The 23,270-nt window shown below is 35.9% G+C and overlaps 1 protein-coding gene and 2 long non-coding RNA genes across 3 annotated transcripts; 1 reads left to right on the top strand and 2 right to left on the bottom strand.

Annotated features, from left to right (window-relative positions):
- Window positions 1–1,902: 1,902 nt before the first annotated feature.
- LOC113707849 (uncharacterized) lies at window positions 1,903–2,583 on the bottom strand. The gene is made up of 2 exons (XR_011820838.1): window positions 2,173–2,583; window positions 1,903–2,088 (listed from the first exon to the last, which is right to left on the bottom strand). It is a non-coding gene; the product is annotated as an uncharacterized lncRNA (long non-coding RNA).
- Window positions 2,584–16,006: 13,423 nt separating this feature from the next.
- LOC113708602 (uncharacterized) lies at window positions 16,007–16,696 on the top strand. Its single transcript, XR_011820962.1, has 2 exons — window positions 16,007–16,445; window positions 16,535–16,696. It is a non-coding gene; the product is annotated as an uncharacterized lncRNA (long non-coding RNA).
- A 1,303-nt stretch (window positions 16,697–17,999) lies between these two features.
- LOC113708601 (uncharacterized) lies at window positions 18,000–21,053 on the bottom strand. Its single transcript, XM_027231110.2, has 4 exons — window positions 20,338–21,053; window positions 18,981–19,430; window positions 18,561–18,867; window positions 18,000–18,460 (listed from the first exon to the last, which is right to left on the bottom strand). Exons 1-4 carry the CDS (start codon window positions 20,752–20,754, stop codon window positions 18,321–18,323), a joined length of 1,314 nt encoding a protein of 437 aa, XP_027086911.1. The 5' UTR covers window positions 20,755–21,053; the 3' UTR covers window positions 18,000–18,320.
- Window positions 21,054–23,270: the final 2,217 nt, after the last annotated feature.

The raw sequence follows: 23,270 nt of genomic DNA, 5'->3' as shown, positions 1-23,270 counted from the left end.
GCTTATCTTAGAAACTGCAATGTTGCAAGTAAATTCCAAAAGGTAACAAGAAACACAACACAACTTGAATACCTGCAATAACTATAAAAAGCTATCCAACAGCAGCAGAAATTGGGCACCGTATGCAAGGAAGAACACATAATACAAGTGATTTCAAGCATAATTCAGCTGGAGTCTTTCAGAAAACAAAATTGTCTAAGGGCTTGCCAAAGAAGATTTGTTGTATTCTCAGCTAGATGAGTTAGTACTTGTGACAGCCGGATTCAAAAAGATCACCAGCTGTCTATGCTAGAATACTGCAATTGAGTCGGGTGGAGGAATCCAAATTAAAACTATCTTTCGCCATGATTTGTTCAAAAAGGGTCGTTGTTGCCTCTAATAATAGATTGTTGCAATTCGGATAGAATATCATGCTTAGTTAGCAGGATTATGCTAAATTTTAGAATGCAATCACAACAATCCTGCACCAAACTGGAGCCCAGGTTGCACCTGTCCTAGCCATGGTTTAAAGTCACGGTCGTGGTCGCGGGTGCGGCCAGGAACGTTCCACATCGGTTTCGGCATATCGATCGCGGTCTCGGTGAGACACAAATTTTAAAGTATTTAATATTCTAAAAATTGTTAAAATTATAAAAAAGTAGGCTAAATAAAAATAATTAAAAAATAGCAAAAGAAATGACCAAGTCAATCCGTCGCGGTGTAACTCGGCTGATTTCTCGTCTTGACTCGGGATAACTCGGAGTAACTCGGTGTGACTCGGCCGAGTCAATCCTTCGCGGTGACGACTTGGCCGATTTCTCGGCGAGTCAAGTATTTCGGTATCGTTTTGTCACGGTATCGTATCGGTAGGGGCCGAGACGGTGACGACTCGGCCGAGTCGTCTCGGTCTCGGCCGAGACTTCGAACCATGGTCCTAGCCAACAAATTCTGAAGTTGCAGAGTTGAACTAGTCCCACCAAACAAAAAGCAGTTCAACAGCAAAACGAAACACTTTAAAACCGCGTGCAGATGAAAAGAAGTACTACCATGCCATAACTGAAACAAGAAACAAGAAAATAGGGAGAGGATGACAAGATAGAACTCACCGCCATGAAGCGATTATGCTTCTTGTCTTTCTAGATGTTTGAGTCTGGGAACGACCTCTTTTTTAGTATTAAGAAAGGCCCTCGAGAAAACTGAGAGGTCCATTTCAAGGTGGAAATCCCAATAAGGGAATGGGTCTGCAAACTGCGGCAGCTGATGATTCGCTGGTTTCCAATAAACCGCATTTGTTTGAACGCAAATTAAAACAAACATTGTTCGACTAAACAGTAATGTAATCATGCAAATCTTTTTCTGTTGGAATGTTGTTTGTAACATATACTACTTGTCTCGTTCATTCACTTGGTAGAGAGTTGTGTGTTGTTTGTGGGATTGAAGTGCCGACCAACAATTCTTACATGATCAAATCAAGGTTGTCATCACTCTAATCTATTACCTCGGTACTTTATTTCTTTGTCCCCCTTTGAACTCTTAAATGATTTTCTCGTTGTTTTCCTTTTATTTTTATTTTTTTTTTCTGTGTTTGATTTTCAAATCCCTTTTACGTTTTTTTGCAACGGAGAGGGAATCAATTGAAAACCATATACAAGTTTCTGCACGAGGCCTGGCCTTTGCCGCTGGGCTCAATGTTAACGCGTCGCCCTTCTTTGTAATTGGATAGATACAACATATAACTTTCACAGGCTTTGGTCCATTTCTCTTATCCAAACACTTGACTTGACCCCCCAATGCGTTCTTAATTTATCAGAAAAATTGCACCTTACCTTTTTTTTTTTTCTGGACATAAAAAGAGTTGAGCAATCACATTAGAACCCTTAATTTAGAAATTGGAGAAACCGATCCATGAAACTCTATCTCTGATTGAATTGAAACTCAATTTTGCTTTCTTACAGTCTTTGCATTGCAATACACATACATCTTATCAAGAATCATCAGAAAAATCTATGCTATTGCTAGCCGTTCTTGGTTCCATTTTTTTTTTTTTATTATTATTAAAATTTGGAGCCACCTCCTCATCCTGCTCCACCGGGGAATACTAATCAAAGTCTGCACAATAAAACGACGAGTCAAAAAAGAAAGAAAAAAAAAATCAAAGTTAACAAAAATCTGAAAGGGAATTCATTTTAGTACTTGTTGCAGTCGACTTTTTCGTCAATGGGGATTGTGGCATTAATCTGACAAAGCTGAGGAAGTTGCTTAGCGTTATCCAGTTGGACCTCCATGGCCTTTCCAACTCGCACTAGACATTCGCAGATGTCTTTGCGGTGCGGCTGAGAAGACGCTGCAATCTGGTTCAGGGCGGCAGCGCCGAAGCAGCAAGGGAATGTGACTATTCCATACCCCAACAAGAAAGGCTCGCAAGGCCATATCGCCATCACCGCCTCTCTGCATTGCATCCCATTTGCCGGGCTTACTAAGATCAGACCCAAAACCACCAAACACCAGGAAATCACGTCTTTTTCTGCCATGTTAATCTTTAAGGAAGTTGATGGGTGAAGTAGAATTCAGGTGAAGTAGAATTTGGTTGTCTCATGGAAGGACCGAATATATAAGGAGCGATCTTGGGATAATTAGGCCATGTTTGTTAAGAAATTAATGTGGAAGTGACTGTCCTTATGCAAATACAAAATCATATTAATTGCTTTCTGTTTCTGAGTTTTGTTTATTTATTTATTTTCCTCATGCACCCCTCCCCCCCCCCCCCCCTTTCATTTAATACTGGATCATTGGTTCAGAGTAGATGCTAATATTGCTAAATCATTCCTGAAACTTACATTTTTTATTTTTTCTAATGGAGCGCTCCAGAACACTTGTTTCTAATAAGAATCAGCTAAGGTTCATGCTATAAGCCTGAAACTAAATACGAAAAGGTTAACGATAATGTCACAACGAATATCATCACAATTTTGCCACAAATGCCTAACTACTACCCTTACAAGAGATCAACAGTAATTTCTCAAAATTTTGTTAGGGGCTCTTTCATAACACACACATAATACAAATAGAGGGCCCCTTCACCGCCCACCTCCTCCATGTCCTACAAAATCAAGTTTTTTTCTCTCTTGAAAAATTAAAAATATTCAATGATGTCCCTTATGAATTATTATTTTTGCCCAAAGAGAATTGCATTTTTCGTCCCAAATATTTGGGACATGAGCCCTTCTAGTCCCTAAAGTTTAGCAAAAAAAAACAAATGCAGTCCTAAATATTTCAATTTCTAAGCATATTTGTCATATAGACTGATTTTTATTGACTGATTTTTTAAAAGGGAAAATCGTTCAAAACGTTCCTCACATTTTACAAAATGATTTTTTTCGTCCCTCACTTTTAAAAGTGTAATTTTATCTCCCTTACAAATTCACATTGACCAAATTTGGTCCCTACTTAGGTTTCCGACTAGTTTTTGACCGAAATCCACCATGTGACTTGCATGTGATCATTTTTTAATGACAAAATTGTCAAATCAAATTTTTACATAATTTGATTCATAGTCTCTCACATTTTACAAAATGAATTTTTTCGACCCTAACATTTTACAAAATAAATTGTTTCGTTTCTCACATTTCAAAAAATGAATTTTTCTATCTCTCACATTTTTCAAAATGAATTTTTTTATCCCTCATTGATCATTTGTACGAATAGCTTTTTTTCTATAAACCCACATATATGTCTATTGGATTTTATCTGACAGTATGAATAACATGTAATTTATCTCTATTAGATTTCATCTAAACATACTAATTGTAATTATACACATGCAATTCAATAAATATATATAGGGGTTTAAAACTAATAATTTTGTTTGAAACCCATGTATATATTTATATGATTTCACCATTTGAACCTATTCAATATTTGTAACCTTTCTCTTTTGGTAATAATTTATTTATTGAGATGTATAATAAGATCATCCAATTAATGGGTCCTAACTCGAATTCTATAATTGTGCTAATAAATTTCAGTTTAAATCTGAAATTTCTATTCGACACTTTTAAAACCAACAATTGAATTACTTGCCTTGTGATTGTTTTAAAATTTGAAAGTGCCAATCGCTTATTTCTTTTTGTCATACTTTTCTTTTGTTTACTTTTTCTATCCAAATTTAATTCGATATAAACACTCGATAATATTTAGGATTAAATGTCTTCTTTATTTTCAAATTTCGAGTAAAAGAAAATAAATATAAGCGAAAAACTAACAAATTTTTTAAATCCATGTATATATCTATTTGATTTCACTTGAGTACTACGAATAGTATATAATATATCTCTATTTGATTTCACATGCTATTCGTATTGTTTAGGTGAAATCAAATAAATATATACATAAATTTAAAACATATTATTCACACACATGATCCATAAAAGATGAAAAAATTCATTTTGAAAAATGTGAAAGATGAAAAAATTCATTTTATGAAATATAAGGGATGAAAAAATTTATTTTATGAAATGTGAGGGATTAAAAATCGAATTATATAAAATTTGATTTGACAATTTTGCCCTTAAAATATGATCACGTGCAAGGCACATGGTGAATTCTGACCAAAAACTAGTCGGAAACCTAAGTAGGGACCAAATTTGACCAATGTAAATTTGTAAGGGACGTAAAATTACATTTTTAAAAGTGAGGGACGGAAAAAGTTATTTTGCAAAGTGTGAGGGACGTTTTGAACGGTTTTTCCTTTTTAAAAAAAAATTTAAAAACTTGAAAATAAATATTGTTAGCCGTATTATTGGTACTTACCAGCAAGCAAATATCTCTTCTTTCCAGCTTTTCATGTATTCTACTTTCCATTTTCATTAACAATGTTTACAATTGGACTAATGACTATAAGATAGAGATGGCAAATTAGCGGGGCGCGGGGACTTAAATAGTACAAAAAAATATGAGTCTACATATACCGAAGGAGTCCCTTAAAAGTTATGGGACCAATATTGGCGTGAATAAAATGGTTTAGACCCATTTTGATACCGTCGAAATGCCCAATAAATCCCTTTTTTTTTTTTTATCAATTCAAAATGTTAAAAACTCAGCGAGGCCGAGTCTCCAGGTCTCTTGGTGCATTTAATCCAGTCAAAACAATTCCTGACTGCATGGACATTATCTTTGTGCCATCAGTTAGCTCAGTTAAAACTTAGAAGAACTTGAAAATTATCGTGCGAGCTGGAATTTTATGGCATCTACATTGTCTTTCTCTTTTTTTGAGGCAAAAAGTAAGATTCTGTAAGATAAATCCACAGCTAAAACAGAGATCACATCATATATAGGGGAAAATATCTCACCGATTCGAGAATTTTTGAAAATTTCATTGGGAATAATGTCGTAGAATTTGTTTTTTAATAATCTGATACATGTGAGATAAAAATATGGTTAAAAATATATTAAAAAAAAAGTAATTGAAAAATTGTTTTTTATACAAGTAAAATATATATATATTTTTTTATTTGCAAAAATCTTTCCCAAATCATTCTATCCAAATTCAAGAACCTTCCTTATGACTTAATGAACCAACAACTGTTCAATCATGGAATGATCCTTTATAGGAAGTAACATTAGTGCTGCAGACAACACCAAGATCCTCCTTAAATGGCATTCGATACATGTATCCTCCTCATCAGTAAGGTCCACATAACGAACAAATAAGAAAATGCATTTAAGATGATCAACAAATCCCAAAAAAAAAAAAAGGTTATAAATGTATATACGTGCATTGATTCCATACATGCTGCTGACAATCGGCAATACACAGAATGGAGGTTTTTAAGGTAACCGACTCGTTATATTTAATCTAAATCCAGTGCTGATGATGCATGAACGAACAGCATCCGTCTCCCTTCTCCAACAACAGAGACATGACTCTTACCAAGAACTTGTCTTGCTAGTAAAGGAAAAGGACTAAGCCTTAATCCTTTTGAAATCTTCTTTGTGGTATAAATAAGTGTCCAAATGACATTCTCTGTCAACAATTTCTTCCTCCAATTCTTCTCCTTCTAATACCGTCTGACGCAGAAAGGCCAGTTTTAATTACAATGGCAAAAACCATGGTGCATTGTTTTGTATGGCTGATAGTGGCTGCAGCTTTGATTGTGAGGCCGTCCAAGGCATTTGACTGCATTGGTGCCTTGCAAGAGCTGATTCCATGCCTAAGTTACTGGCAAGCTGCTGATCCCGCACCCAGCATTGAATGTTGTTCTGGTGCTCAAGATGTGGCCAATTCGGCTAATTTGTCTAAAGACGATTTGCAATCCGCCTGCCGATGCTTGAAATCTGCTGCGCAAACTTATCCCAACATAAATTATGACAACGCTAAGCAACTCCCCGCCCTCTGCAACGTCAACCTCAATGTTACCATTGATCCTAACATTGACTGCACCAAGTACGTTTACTTCTTCCGCCCTTCACTACTATTTTTTTTTTTCAGGGTAAGTTAAAATTTATTCTCAAACAGTAAATTGTACGTTACAATCAGTACAATAAAAGTTGAATTGAGTCAAATAAACAAAGAGACATGAACAACCAAAATCCAGGTAAAATTACAATCAAATAGCAGTTAAGGCCGAAATATGGATGGATTGACACAAATTCCATTCTCGTTGCAGCCACATATTGGGTTGATACTTAGTGACCCTTTCACTACTATTTTTTCCGATAGATGTTTGATCGTTCTTTACCTATTTGAGTTTTGATCACGTGCAGGCTCTGAATGACAACGGAGATGGAGATTATCAGCGTGCTGCAGTGTCGCCTTATAGTACAAATTTTGTTAATTTGAATACATCTCTTGTGTATCCTTTTCGGAATTTCAGATTCCAATACCAAAAGAAAGAGACGAAGGGCAATGAACTGTCTCCTTGTATCCGTCGTTCTTGCATGTTGCTACTTGCCTACTCGTCTTTATTAATACCGTGGCTTCTATGAATGAACAGATGTTTGTTTTTCACGTTTGGGAATGGACCTTCATCTATGGATTGATATTTCGGTCGCGTTCATGTTTCTGCTCGCTCAACATAAATATTTGCTGTCATTTGTTTCTGCCAAGATAAACCGCGATATCACGGAAGAATAGTTATATACTACCATCACAAGTCCAAAAAAACCAAATTTCAACTATATTACTTTTACTGCATGGTACGGTTTTTTTTTTTTTTTTTTTTTTTGGGTTTTCTGCAAACATTAAAGAAAATGCAAATTCGATATGATGCAAATATGCGTCTCATGAGTGTATCCGGTGTACGAAGAACTGATAATTGCCCGCAGTAAATAAAATAGTAGTATACAAATGACAGAAAACGCTGTTCCTTTTGGCCTATAAGTTCTCAAAGGAAGGAAAGTTTAGACACTCTCTCTCTCTCCCTCTCTCTTCTTATTTTGTCTATGCATAATTTCTTATCTTGATCCATGTCTCCAGGTGTTCCATAATTTTCATCGCAAAGATTAGGCAGCCACTCTGAAGCTTTGCAATCCATCAGTTCTTGAATTTTCAATTTGCTCTACACATCAAGTTAATTAAGACCATTAATTGATGCCCTGCTATTGTTCAAACACGATCGATTTGACATCATTCCACCACCAAAATCAAAATGATGCCCTCGTGATTTACATTGGCGAACATGGAGGTCAATTAATTTGAAGCCGATCAAGCCACCACCAAACAAAATGTGTAGGCATATACATGCACGAAGAGGAGCTCCATTAATCATATTGCCGGATAAGTTTTTAGTGCTTCTCCCACTGCCATTCAGTCAAAAGAGGTTGACCCATGCCACTGCATAGCACAAATGGAGGGCTGGCAGTGCGCGGTGACTCGAATTCATCTGATACTGTGTAACTTATGACCAACTATCATTTCAAGAATTTGTTGAAAATATGGCAGATTCTTCTTTAATTTTAATTCATTTTGCCCATGGGTACAATGGCTTTGGCGGAAGCCCTTATACGGTCAACACAAGAAAAAGTTAGATGGGGAGAGGCGGCTGTCCCTCCTTTGCATCCTCCACTGTTGGAAGCCATTGAAGAAGTAAATGGGGTGACGATGAAACCAGTTTCAGAAAACTGCATTTTGACCCCAAATCTTCTGAGTAAATGCAGTCAACCCCTAAAGCGTTTTAGTTTTTAGCTTTCCGTTTGGACTTCATTATTTTAAGTTGTACATTGACTCAATCACTTTCTTGAAGGACTAATTTGTCAAGATTGACTACTAATTACATTTAATTAGCACCAAATTGAAGCCTAATTTAGCAATTTCTAGCATTAATACGGGACTCTAATTAACATCACTAACACTGAAATCTAAAATTCTCAAATGTTTGAAATATACTTATGCTTTCCTCTTACAATTTGAGTAGATGTACATATATGTGAGTATTTAGCACATAAAAAATGTACTTACTCAACATTTATTATGGTTTGAAATACACAATGGTTGTTGAAACATCAATTAAAAATCTTATACTATTTAACAATAAGTGAAAAAAAATAAGAAAATTTTTAGTTCTTGATTTCCATAGACTAATAAAAATAAATAATCCCTGGACATTGTTGTGCTTCTATAAGCCGAGTCAAAAAATGTTTTTTTTTTTTGATAAAATAAATACAAAATGAAGTTTAAGATGTACTATTACATGCATTTTTCGTGATTAATTTATTTGGTGAATACGTGTCGCGGCGCCATCGCGACTGATACACTGCGATTGATTTGGAATGGTGACAATAACTCAGAACCGCAGGCGAAAGGTTGAGACAAGTTTTGCAGGTTCGTTTGAGGGATCAGGTTTCTTGAGGTGCAGGACAAAGTCGTAGGACGTGTTCAACATCCTCAAGAGTCTTGATAGCAAATCTGGCACGAATCAGCAGTCAACATTTTCCCACTCCTTGTAAGAAGGCTTCTTCTGGAAAGACGCGATTGAACTGCCAGCCAAATGAAACATTCAAGTCTTGAAGACGTGTTGGCATTCCATACCCAAGAATAGGAATTGGGACGGATTTGATCCACCATGTGTAAAGAGTTTTGAAGAAACGCATAAACAGAATTTGTAGAAAAAACGCTATTAGTGGAATAAAGCCATTTGATGACATCATTGGCAGCATTATAAGTTTGTCTCGGAATGAATGTAATAGGACTTGGAAGTGTAAAAGAAAGCTTGGTCAGGTCTCTCAAAGTGGGTTTTTTTTTTCTTCTCATGGAGCAATCTCATAGCGGTGTTATCGCCAAATAACTCGTGTTGACCCTCAAGACTGTAGGAAAAATAGCTTAACTAAAGCTAATAAAAGGTAGCTTAAGTTGTATTTAATAATACTGTTCTAAGAAACTATTTCAAGAAGTTGAAATGTTTTTTCAAAATTAAATAAGCCTTCTTCTTGTTATAAATAAGAAGGATGAGAACTAACAAATGTTGCGTAAATCCAGCACAGAGTGAAAAAAGAATAAGAAGAAGAAAAAGTAGAAGTAGAAGAAGAAAACTGATAGGAAGATCTCTACTATCAGCTTTTGGTGTGCTTTCTAAAGTAGGAGTAACTGCTATTTATAGACATTAGAGATAGGATAAGAGATAATTTCTGGTAGTATAAAAAGAAAAGTGCCTAATTTTGTCAAACAGAAAACAATGTTAATAAAAGAACGTTGTGAACGTGCCTGACTTTTATAACCGATGGGATAAGATTTTATCTTCTCAATCAAACATTGAAAAAAATGTAAAAGAAGAAAAACTATCTTGGGCCATGTTTAACCCTCACGCAGAGTGTACAAATCCGTCAGTTTGTACTGAAATAGTACAATTTAACTACCCTCTCATGCACGTGAGTCTACACTAGTTACCAATCTAACACAAGTCCAATAAAAGACTAAGGCCTTGTTTGGCAAGCAAGTTTTTGACCAAGTTTGTCTGCTACAAGTTTTTTAATAACTTTAACCACAATAATTTCAAAAAATTTCTCAAAATTTTTAAACTATACATTTCAAAATATCCAAAAATTTACATATTTCAAAAAAAATTTCTACAACTTCTATAGTAAATAACAGTAAAGTTTTAAACAAATATCTAAAAAATTCATTTGCCAAGGCAAACGGGGCCTAAGCATTATAAATGACGAGGAGTCCCTTTAATTTTCCAAGGTGAGACAAGATCTTTTGAAATACACACTTTATTTACAACAAAGACTTCTTCTTCTTTTCAAAGTGGCCCCTTTATCAATATTCCAAGTGGGTCCTTGAGGGAACCACTTTTGTTCCCAAACTTACGGTATTCACGCCATTTCGAATACCTTTGAGTTTTGATTCCTTCATCATTAATACAGGACCTCTTTGAAGACTTCTTAAAGTTGATGTTGGATCCTTTAGCATGCTTAAGGAATAAGCTTTCCAACTTAGCGTGGATTTATGTTTATCAACATACTTTCGACTGATGCCTTTGGGTTTAGGGCTTCTCGCTCGCGTGCATAACTTGCCAGCAAGGTTTAGCCATGAATGCCGAGACCACGTACCTTGACTCTTGGGGTTTCGTAGCTACCGCTCCCATTTGACAAGCTGAATGACTGAATCTTCCTCCTTTCATTAGTGGATCCCCACAAGAAGTTTCCTTGCTCCCGATCAATGTCTTCACAGTTGTAACTAAGCGTAAAGATTGGGAATAATTAATAAGGAGGAATGGTTGCTATAGTTAATTTGTTGAATTAAAGCCCTGCTTCTACTTCGACTTCTTGCCAATGAGAATATAGATATCCTTTCCGACCTTGAAGCTCGGGCTTCATAATGAATGAGTCCCGATCGGAGGCAAAAGTCTTCTAAAACACGTTTAATTGCAGAGATGGTAGAATTTGGATCTGTTTGACTGAACAAAAAGACATCTTCGTCAGGAAAAATACAATGGGAGATGGGCAAGCAATTTCGTCCCATAGAGAGGGTGTTTTCCTTTTGCACCCATTTTCCACGGCCACATTAATTCCGCGATGGAGGGACCGCCTTGGTGGATTGCCCCTTGGTTGTTGAAACAACTCAGCAGAGGAGCCATCTGATTCTGGGTACGAGCTTTTAATTAAATGGTTACACCATACAAAACAAATTTCATCCTGATTGAAGGAATGTGCTATTGCTCTGGTAAAGTTGTTAAACATGATGATTAATTACACTCAGTTCAGATAGATTTAAAATCTATGTATTAATGCCTACTAGTATCAAGCTATCATACTAATGCTTAGTCAAGTTTTTACAGGTTCGGATTTAATAAGACCGTCGTCACAGTACTAATTCATTGTTAGTATCATAGCGTTCAATATGTGTCAAATTCTCGTACTCCTAAACATTTTTTTTTTACTCACATGGTGACATAGAAGCACTAGAAACATGCCTTAATTCATCGTGATAATCGGAGTCGAAACTATTCAAACTTTTTCCTATCAGAGAAAAAAAAAATAGAAGTAATAAGAACACTATTGAGTCCTTTCAGCGCAAGCTGGCGCATGCACAAACTACAAGGTGATAAATGAAAGAATTACGCACCAAACGAAATAATTATGCGTTTGTGCAGAAGTACCCCAACGTTGTTCTGGTGCACAAGATGTTGCCAAATTCGGTTGAAATCAATACTCCCTCCGTCCCACTTTAATAGTCTTGTTTTTCTTTTTGGTCTGTCCCAAATTGTAGTCCACTTTCCCATTAAGAAATGTAGTGATCTTTCAAATTGTCTACAATACCCTTATTAAATATCTTGTTATTAATACATTGTTATTAAATACTAACCCACTACATTGAATACATTGAACTTTTCCAATGCACTCTTCGTGATTAGCATAAGGGTATTTTAGGAAATTATTACTCTAAATTTATGTTTCCAACCAAATTAATTACACTTTCTTAATCTGTGTGAAAAAAAAACCAAGACTAAGAAAATGGGACGGAGGGAGTAACATTTTCTTATGGAATAAAATTAAATTAATAAGATTAACAGGATTCATTTAAACTTTAATGTGTAATTTCAAACTGAGTCCTAACTAAGATTGGCTTGCAACATGCAACGCGCATACTCTCATGCAAGTTCGTAGATATAAGGACTGATTTGCAATCCGCTTGCCAATGCTCGAAATCTGATCTGCGCAAACTTATCCTTGCTTAAATTGTGACAACGCCAAGCAACTGCCGGCCGTCTGCAACGTCAACCTCAGCATTACCACTGATCCTAACATTGACTGCACCGAGTACGTTTACTTCTTTCGCCCCCAGAAATTGGCTTTCGATTTCACTACTTTATTTTTGTTTTGACGTCCCTTTAATCTTCATCTATTATATGTTATATGTCATTCCTCGTCTTCGGTGTCTGGACTTTGATTCTTAGTTTTAAGGGGAAAAAAAAAAGCGACTTACAACTTTTTGCCACTATTTCTTGGTCCTTAGAACTAGAGGCATCAATTGCAACCCAATTATATTGATCCGTCCAAATCCGTCTATTAATTTTGGATGGGTCTAAATGGATATTTAATTAAGTCCATTTAATTGGTAGATAATGGATTGACTTGATTCATCTATTTATATTCATTTAAAAATAATTATACATTTAAATTTAACTTCTAGTGAGTGTTAAGCAAATAAATTTAAATTTTTTATCAATCTAATAACAATAAAATACTGTTATTTCTTGTTAAACAACACGCAAAAAATAGAAAAAAAGATAAGCAAAATTTTAAATGACTGATAAATGGGTTGGTCCAATTATGATCCGCTCAAATCCGTCCGAATCACTTACTCGTTTTGATGCCTCTACTTAGAACCAAATAGGTCAATTTTAGCTGCTATTTGCTATTTTACACTCTTTCTCTTTCCTGTGGAACGTGACTCTTGCGTTGTATGTGGCCGCATCAAAGAGCAACACAATGAAATTGCTCAAGTTTTTTAAATGCGGCTTATGTATTCTTATTTCTATAGTTGCACGAGTTTTTTTTTTTTTGGAATAAATCTTTGATTATTTTTCCACATCTGAATTTTACTTTGATTATTTCAAGACCTTGGAAATTACATTTACATTAAAGGAAAAGAAATATTCAATGTCTAGTAATCCTATATTTATCAAGCCAATTAATATTTTGGATTAATTAATTACGGTAAGACATACAGAATACTTGACTTGGTTCAACTGTATATGGTTGTGTGAATCTTTTACTAATTGGCTTGATGTTGTAATAATCTCTTAACATAGGCCAACGATTTCGGGACTTGGCACTCCTCTGATTCTTTTTGCTCGAACAAAGCGAGTACTCAAGCACCCTGGCTCTAAACCACCTAACTTGGTGGGACCCATTAAAATGCCACGTTTAAATGATTTGTTTCAAAAAATTCAGTCAGGTGTGTTGTGCATATATTTGGTCTGGTGGTAGTTCAGTCCCCTTCGAATTATTCCTGGACCTCCTTAGATCAGTCCTCTCCCCCTTAGTGTAGAATAGATTATCTTATACAACTGTTGTCGTCTCCGAAAAAAAAAAAACACCCTGCTCTAGAATCCTTCAAGGTGAAAATGAATGCTTAAATGGTTCTTTCTATATTCTAAATTTAGATATAAATGAAAGAAACTGTTGTCCGTTTCTCCTATAAACTGTCATTCAAACTAAGGAAACGAATTTGTTTTTTTTTTTTCTTAATTTTTCTCTTCTCTTGTTATTTTTTCTTTCAAGTATTTTCATCTTGATCCCTTGTCTACAAGGATCCCTACCGTTTTCTTATTTGTCACTGCAAAAATTCCGAAGCGACACTGGAGCTTTGCGATCCTTCAGTTCTTGAATTTTCAGTTGTCTCTCTAATCGCAAAGTTGATTGGGACCATCAATCCCCTGACAAGTTCAAGTACAATACTATCTTAGACATTAATTTCACCGCCAAAATAATTCCCTCGTTGAATTACATTTGTGGACATGGGGGACAATCAATTTGAAGCCAAGCTACCACCGAAAAAGTAATTGTGTAGACCGTAGACCGTAGACCAATATGCACGAAGAGGATCTCTATGTTAATCTTTTGCTGCAAAATGTTTTTAGTGCTTTTCCCACTGCTTCTAAGTCAAAAAGGTTGACCCATAGTGAAATTGCAGGAGAAGGATCGCAAGGTGACACAAACACAAGTTGACTCATGATGGATCTTTTTCACACAAAAGATGGATATTAGTGTGTTATCAGACGGTTTATAAAAATTTCTATACGAAAGCATATCTTATCTTCTAGTAGTAATCAAAACCAAACTCATTCTTGTTTGGATTGTGAATTATTAGAGACATTTTTACTGTAGCACTTTTTGTGATGTGATGTATGTGAGATAAAAAGATAATTGAGAAGATAAAAAGGTGTGTTGGAAATTGTAATGATGATGTAAGCAAATATATTTTGACAAATAAATCGCAATCCAAACAAAGCAGGTGATTCGTAATCATCTGATACTATATAACTTATAATCAACTATCATTTCAAGAAATTGTCAAGATGCTAAAAATATGGCTGATTTTTCTTCAATTTTGTGGTCCACGAGTACAGTGGCTTGGCAAAAGCTCTTAAACTATTAACACAAGAAAAAGTTGGAAGAGGATTCCAAATTCTAATTGAAACTAAAGACATGTTTTTCTAGGGAAAAAAAGGTTATTTGGATGGCCTATTTTTGGTCTATTCTAGAAAAACAGAATTTGTTTATAACACCATCTACGATGACACTCTAAACTATCTACAAGTTTTAGAAAAATATCAAAAAAATTTAAATAGAATGTCGGTGACAGAGGTTTGTGGGTGGCACGAGGTAACTTTTTGAAAAAGTAGAAGATGTTTTGAGTGTATTAGACAAACACCAGCATTTTTTTTATAAATAATTATAGTAAATTACAATAAAGTTATAGACAAATACTCACAAAATAAAAGACAAATACTCAAAAAAAAACATATCAAATTTCGCTCCAAATTCCAATTTGTAAAAGACCGTCAGCACGCTACCGAGTATTCTTCAAATACTAATACGAGTGCCATAGCAGTCAATTCCTCGTCTTCCTGAACAAAATATTTTTCGAATGGCATAGAAGTTATTAGAATAACCGCAAGCACACGCCACAAGGCACAGACCAGAAGGAAAGAATCAAAGCTTTAGGCACCAATCAAAATAAGTGTGCATTTATGCACGTAGCTAGCTAGCAAGCGGTATTTGCATTATGAACAAGACGGAATTGACTGGTTGCATATGTGTTGATAGGGTGCCAATATGACGACAAATACAGCACGAAAATAATTCTCACTTTTTAATTATGCGGGCTCAGAGGGAATGTGCATAATGCCTCGTGACACATTCTCCACTATTTTATACATTGTACTCTTCTTAATTGGTTAATTTGGCGATCGATTACGGTATGAGATAAGTAAAGTTGTGGTATGTTAATTTTGGTCCGTTATTTTATATGTTATACTTATTGATGTACAAAATATTACGTTATTGTATTAAATGTGTGCGAAATATTTTATTTATGTATACGAACTTTTTCTCGAACGCAACAATATGATATGGTTATACTTACGCCAACCAGACTATGATACTACCCGTCAGCTACTACTGGCTATCAGTGGTAATTTTATTTATGAAGTCTTTCATTTATCTTTCAACAAAGAAATCAGAATTAAATTATTAACTCTGAATTCCAAGTGTTTATTTCAAAAATCGACATGAAGTCATTCATGTATCAGCTAGGAACATATATATATATATATATATATATATATATATATATATGTCAACTTTGTGTGGGGAAAAACTTCAAAACAATTAGGAATTCAAAAGTTGACAGTCAATACATGAGAGAGTTGACTACAAGAACCCTTCTCCAACGGGGGGTGTAGACTTTAAACACCAAATTAAAAATTTTAGTTTCATGAAAAGAAAGAAAAATAATTAATTAACAACGTATTTTATCCTTTTATGCACTATAAATAGGCATCCATATACCATCATATTGCTCATTGCAGTAGTAAGCTTACACAGAAAAGTACTCCCATCTTTTCCAACCAGACACATTAAAAGATATCGACTGAGATGGGAAAAAAAACCATACCCGATTCTTTTATAAGGTGGATGGGCATGGTGGTTTTGGCATTGGTTGTCAGCCCAGGCATAGCCACCAAGAGCGCATTCGACTGTCGAACCCTCCTGGGACTACTTGCTCCATGCCAACCTTTCTTCTTCTCTCACACCCATTCGCCCAGTCCTGATTGCTGTGTTGGTGCACAGGCGCTGGGCATCATACTTGAGTCGTCGGAACCGAACATGAAATCTTCCTGCTATTGCTTGAAAGGAGCTGGAAGGCTGCACGCTGTCCCTCCTCCGATAGTTACCCAATTTGTTTCATCCTGCAACATCCATATCAACATGACAATTGATCGCAACTTCAACTGTTCCATGTATGTGTTTGCTTCTTTCCTTTCAACCAAAGTTTTCATTTTTACTTATACTAATTCATTTGCCCGACTTGAAATTTGGTGGTATGCAGATTCTAAATCGCGACACAAATCCGCCAAAGGAAGGAAGAGTCACTCCTCGCCACCACGGTGGAAACATAGCATAAGGAAATGTTTCTTGCAAACTTTTTAAGTCTTTTTGTATCGGTGTGGAACTTATTTCTGTAGCAATAATGAAGCAGATGTTTCTTTTATCATACGTCTTTTTGCTCCTCGTTCATTGTTCGATCTCAATTAATAATTTAAGATGATGTTTCGAAAAGAGTGGAAGCAAAACAAGAAAAAAATGCCGTATATCGTTTTCTTTCATTATCTTGTATCATGAGCCAAAGTCATACGTATCACGGTAAAGCCATTGAACCCTACATAGCACATGATGAAGCGTGTTCGCAAAGAAAGGAAGGAAAAGGAGAAAATAAAAGAGAAGAAAATTTTATATAGTTCCGAAACCAGTTCCCAATTCAACTTAGTGCGAGGAATTCTTCTCCGACTTGCAGTCACATCTTGTACTATAGCAGCCACAATGTCAATAGCAGAGACAGGTTTCCGCTGAAAGATTGCTTGTTTTCTCACTTTCCATAGCTGATATCATAAACTACGGCTGCAAAGTGCAAACACTAACCTCCTAACCTGATCAGGAAAACAAGTTAGAATTTCGGGGCTTACAAAGCTTTATCCGCCCATTGTAAGTTATCGAGAACAAGCCCTGTGCTAATAATGATTGCAATCAATAGTTGAATGTCTGTTGATTCACATCAAATGGACGGTATATTTGACTCATCATAAGCAGAATTTGACATCTACTTGCGAGTGGTGGACTCATCATAGCCAGGGTGCAGCTCAAATTCTCGACCATTCAAGAGTAGTGGAACTCCATTTTCCGACATCATCTCAATCAACATGGTAACTAACACCCGCATAGGTTGCTCAAAGTATATCAGCTCTTAATTTCTTGCAAAGGTTTCATTCAATTGCCACTGAGTTGCAAACTAGTGGGTAGGCTTGAACTGTGGTAGTATGTGAACGTGTAATAATCACACGAGCACGAGAATTATCATAAATCACTCAACATCATTTTTCTTACACCATCCTATAGCTATGTATCATACCAAATGGTCCAGTCTTTGCCCTTAGGTAGATGTAAAACTGAATTTTTTTATATTTGAGTTCTGTCCTAGAAATAGCTTACTTCACTTTCATATATTTGGTCGAGACCGCAATTGCCAAAAAGCCAAAAAGAAAAAAAATTTCTCCCAGAGTCTAATCTCAGATTGGGATTCGGAAATTGTTATACAGTCCAAACCAAAATATAGCCTGATTCTAGGAATGTGCAGTCGCTCGGCCCCCATTGGTCAAACTTGCATTGCACTCAGTTCAAGTAGGCAGGTTTTAACTCTTAAAGTGCCCACTCCTAGGCAAAAAGGTGGCATTTTCTTTGGTACATTCAGTTTTGCGAACTAAAACTTTTTGAGATTCTCAAATTGCACCGTCTAAAAGTTTTGCCAAAATGAAACAATCGACGTTTATTTAGCAGAAGAGAAGACAGAGTGCCCTGAATTTTCTTTCAGCAACACCACCTGTACAAGGGTACTTAGAATACCATTCAGTTCTTTTAGCTGAGGAAGCATATGACCAGATCAGGCACTAGCTACAATCATTCGACTTAAAGATCAGGGCAAACAATAAGCTTCTCTCTCTCTCTCTTATATGCACGCGCATGCAATATTGTGAACAGCCCACCAGAGGAGTGATTTGGGACTCCACTCCCCTTTTGTCACAAAGCACAGAATGAAGAGGAGTGGATGAACGAGTTTTAAGTTATTGCCCAATACCAATTGTCTTGTTTAATATCCACAGCGTAAGCGACAACTGGATAGCAACAATGGTGTGAAGCCATGATCTATCCAGCATAAAGCCATAAACTGTAATTCCAGCTCTGTTGTGCTCAAAATATGTCACTGCAAGATGTTTTAACCAGAAACACTTATTGTTCAGGCTTGCAGGTACTAAGATTAAGTTGATAGAAGGAACATCTCTGGAATAACTATTGTAACTCACCTAGTGCTTGCCTCTTCTGGTAGGATACGGCGTGTATAACTGGAACCATGTTTGTGTTGTCAATTTCATCATCTCCATCTCCTTCTTCATTATCAGTGTCACAATAGGCATCAGAATCTGTGTATATGGCCTGATCTGAGGTAATGTGAGACCTGGGAGTCTCAGCATCGAAGTCATCAAAGGAATTGGTAGTGGAACAGATATGCCATTTTGCCGCAAGAGACGTAACAGACTGGGCTTTGTGTGTGATTTTCGCTGCACTACGCAGGCATATGAAAAGGCCTGTTACCAGGGTGATGGAGCATAACTGCACAAGAGTAAGTTGATAGATGTCAAAATATACGACAATGCAGTTAATGCTAACACAATGATGAAACAGCATTAGTTCGACAAAGTAGAGAGTTGGAAATGAAGGATTACTGCAAGTTCTCCTGCAGTAGAAATATTGACAGTGGAGCTGGACTCAGTTGTTACAAGTAGAGACGCAAATTGACTGGCAGTGACAAGGATCAGTGAAGACAAAATAAACCGTCTGAATCTATGGCTTATGACGCGAAGATTTCTTCTGATCTTGAGATGTTCCAACAAGATTGCAGCAACATCAGACTCTTTCTCGAAAACCTGTGCAAAGTCCTCCAGCCTAAGGATCTGCAGGTAGCATATTAGGCGGAACAGGACACATACAAGGAAGGAAACTGATGTCCTGTAAAGCCATGAAGACAACAGCAGTACGCACACAATGATGTGGCTCAAGTAGACATTGTAGAAATAGGGAATTTGGGTTCCACCAGAGGCAAACCACCATATCTTGTAGACACCATCCGCCAGGAAGCAGGGAAGGACAAATGCTGACAAGATCTTCAGTGATCTCTGCACCACCAATAGGCATTATCCTTCAATTTCAAGCATGCGATTCTAATTCCATTAACATAGAAAAAGTAGCCTAAATCTGATTCGATTAAAAGTATGTATATGGGATTCACTAGACGTCATGAATTTTTACCATTCGACTTGCAGTTTGAGATCGAAAGAAATTTGATTCGCCGGTAAAAGTAGTAAATTCTTTTAACATGTTCTGCTACTTACTGAAAATGTAAAGGATAAAGTATTTCCGTGGACCGCATTGTTTTTCTTCTTTCTAGTGGTTGCTCAGCCACGGCAACTGAAGCAGCAGACTAAGCACGCAAATCACTGAAATTAAATTTTGGGAAAAATGTCGCCATCCGAGGATTGGATACTAGTATTTTTGTGTCAAAAAAGTGAGGACAGTTCCTAATTCTATCTGCATACAGACTTCTTCAAGATGTACTTTTTTATGCATCATAACCTTGTAATGGCAAAATCTATGCCTTAGATTCAGAAGCCAGTGTCAGTTTAAAGATAAAATTTTGAGGTTGCTTAAAAATAAGCTTGAGGTTGCTTAAAAATAAGCTTAAAGTTGGTAAGTTGTGGCAGCAAACATTAGAAGCAAGCAGAAACGGATGACTTTCCAGAGGAAGCAATTTAGCCTAACTCAGAACGCGTCACAGCTTTCATATGAAGCTACCTGAATTCTGTTAGTACAAGTGTCATAAGGTTTCCAAAATGAATATGAAAAGGATCGCTAAGGATTTTCTTAAATACCAGCGTCGAATTGGAGTAATCATCAAGAGTTCAATTATTATGCTAAAAATCCTGCTGTTCCTTTTAGATTAGCAAATAAAGAAACCAAGAATGATAGTTAATCAGTATAATATATACTCAACAGACAAGAAGAAAGGGATGGAAAGTGACTCACCTCAATCTGAAGGGTATAGCCGTGTCGAACTTTCTCACTCTCATCACTTAATTTATCAAGAAACAGAAATTTTCTCAGACCGTACGAGCGAGTGAAAGAATAGAGGCTGATAAAAGATAGCGTTGCAAACACAGAAAGCGATAATTGGACGATCGAATCGAAAGGCCTCACATGATCTTGATCACAGCTTGAGCAGGCAAAGACGAAGTGGGATACAAGAGGGACACCAATGGTTAGAAGAAAGAAGAGTGACCAAGAAAGACCTGCCCTCCAGAGACTAGACTGGTCTAGAAAAAACCATGCCGGACTTGATGTAAACTTCTTCAGTCCGACGGTGGCTTCGTGTTCGTGGAACGAGTTTTCTGCAGGAAGTGACTTGTACTTTGATAGCAGAACCTCTGTTTCATCTTCTTCCATGGTTTGATATCCTCTTTCTTTCACCCTTTATTTCTCTCTATTGCTGCTCCAATCAAAAGAATCTGCTTCCGGGAAGAAATTTTAAAAGGGTTTCCTTGGAGGCCTAGAGTAAACAATAATGTCTGCAGCTGGAGCCCAAAAGCTTACAAATAGGGACAGCCGACCTGTCTTCATTTGTTAAGGTGTAAAGAAAGATTCAGTAAGGAAAACTAATATGGCTTGTTCAACAGTGTTCTGATTTGCCTTTGTCTACTGATGTTGCCATTCCTTATCACTCATCATCTTCTTCTATAAAAAATGGTGCAAACCAAAAGAACTGTTGCAATAATGAGTTTGACTTATCTCCCCTTTTCGAGATGTACACCACAAATATGGTAATTTTGCGGGTAGATAAAACCCTCACAGGTTGCGCGAGCAAAGTTGTCTTCTCTCCCAATTTATTTCCCACTGGGCCCGTGAACCTAGCAAAGCAATTGATGAATCTCGACAAAGCTAAAAAAGATTTAAAAAAAAAAAAAAAAAGCGCGGGGGATCCACGTGGGAGGAAAGGAGCGGTTGGAAGAAGTTGCGGGGCCGTTGGGTTTTCGCGGTGTACGGGTACGCGTGGCAAAGATGTCGGGGTTGATTAGTTGGACATATGTCTTACTTTTGTCTAGAAGAACTGCCGTGATGATGAGACCTTACAGACTACCGGTTACAAGAAGCTAATGGTGTCGTCAGACGTTGACGTTGTACTTTGAACTAAGCTTGGAAGGATGGAATCATTTAAGCAGGTCGTCGGTTGATTTACGAATGACTTGGAAGTGATGGAGCTGCGAAACGAGCCCGTTACGCTCTCGAGTGCAATTTTGTGACTGAATTTGCCTTTGAGCATTGGATATAGATTTTATTCTAAATGTGATTTGACTTACGATGTTATATAAATATATTTTTTAATTACTTTTTTTAAATTTCACATGCATTATATATAAAAAAATATTATAATATTATTTTAAATAATCTCTTATCCAAACATACAAGATTGATCTCCCTCCCTTTTTACAGATGAGTAATAATATGGTATTTATTTTAATGTGGTATATATAATAATTTGAATTTCTTCATGGACTCCTAATTTTATTAATTTACTTTAATTAATTTCATTTTAAATTAAATTTGATTCAGATAGGAATAAAAAAAAAGTGAATACGTTTTTCCATTTCGAGTGGTATACTGCCTGGTGTGCAATACTTCGAGCGCATCAAAATTGCAAATCTTTCATTCACGCCAAATTTTCCTACCAGCCCACACTAAGATTGATTACGATTGATTCAGCCCAATTATGAAAAAGAATAATTGGATAATTTCACAAACTTCTCCCAAGATTTATGACAATTGCAGAAAGTTCCACTCCAATTTCAAATATTGTGTAGTTACACCCTCTCTTTACCTGTTTCTAGCAGCATAAAAATCCAATTTGACATTGTAAGCCAAATATGCCATCTATTAAACTTTGTAAACAAACCAAAAAAAACAAAAAAAACAAAAAAATTCCTTCTAAAATGGCATGAGAAAGAAACACTGCACAATCTTCTATCTTTAGAGAAGAACTATAATAAACTTCTCCAAAATATCTAGCATATTCAACATAATAACATTTTCAAGCAATTAGTTACCCTTTATAATTGAATAAACAAATGCACAACCATATAAAATAAAAGTCATCATATTTATTACAAAGTAAAGACTAAATTTTCTAAGATACATGTGCATTTTTGTATCAAAATTTCAACTTTGAAAGCCTATCTTGCTTTTTAATTTTGATAATTGAAACTGGGCTAATTGCTCTAATTATTGCCCAAAAAAAAAAGGTCGGAACAATGTTGTTCTGACAATTTGGCAGTAGAAAACTATGCCTACTGGGCTGAGTCAGCCCAGTAGACAAGATAAATTTTTTTTTTTTTTTAAGATTTGAGCCCGGCAGCTGTATCTTACTTTTAAAAAAAAAATTAAAAACTTATGCTATCGGTAGCCTTTGTGGTTAATTTTTTTTTTATGTTCAAACGTAAGAAAAAAGTCAAGATAAATTTGCTAAATTAATTATTTTTATCCCTAAAAAAAGTTTTTAGATAAAAAAATCTCATTCAATTTACAAGAAGATACATTTTTCAAATGTTTGAAAAATAATCGTTGAAATTATTATGTATAAAATTTGGTTTTATATTTTTTATAAAATATATAGAAATTTGATATATATCTAAATAAAATATACAAATAAATTATTATTTGGCAATGGGTTGTTAAAAGAATAAAAGTAAAAATAAGTATAATAATACTTAAAAGTACTTAACAATGTTTAGTCGGCTGACAGCTTGCAACTTAACTTAAAAAAAAAAAAAAAAACTTGCAAGCCGATAGCCAGCTTAAATTCCTTTTTTTAATTAAAAACTTTTGCTGGCCGTAGTTGGGGTTCGCCTGCACCATTAGCCCAAAAAAGTGCAGGGGAATCTCTTTTCGGTCAATGGAGCTCACTTGCT

This window comes from Coffea arabica, chromosome 9c (genome assembly GCF_036785885.1).
Source record: "Coffea arabica cultivar ET-39 chromosome 9c, Coffea Arabica ET-39 HiFi, whole genome shotgun sequence".
Lineage (NCBI taxonomy): Eukaryota > Viridiplantae > Streptophyta > Magnoliopsida > Gentianales > Rubiaceae > Coffea > Coffea arabica.
The sequence above is the reverse complement of the archived record's forward strand: the minus strand, read 5'-3'. Positions and strand labels throughout refer to the sequence as shown.

Coding starts and splice junctions, on each gene's coding strand:
- LOC113708601 (XM_027231110.2), bottom strand. CDS start 20,754: ATGGAAGAAGATGAAACAGAGGTTCTGCTATCAAAGTACAAGTCACTT. Junction 19,431..20,337: donor GCTATACCCTTCAGATTGAG/GTGAGTCACTTT, acceptor TTGGTGGTGCAG/AGATCACTGAAGATCTTGTC. Junction 18,868..18,980: donor CTACTGCAGGAGAACTTGCA/GTAATCCTTCAT, acceptor ACTCTTGTGCAG/TTATGCTCCATCACCCTGGT.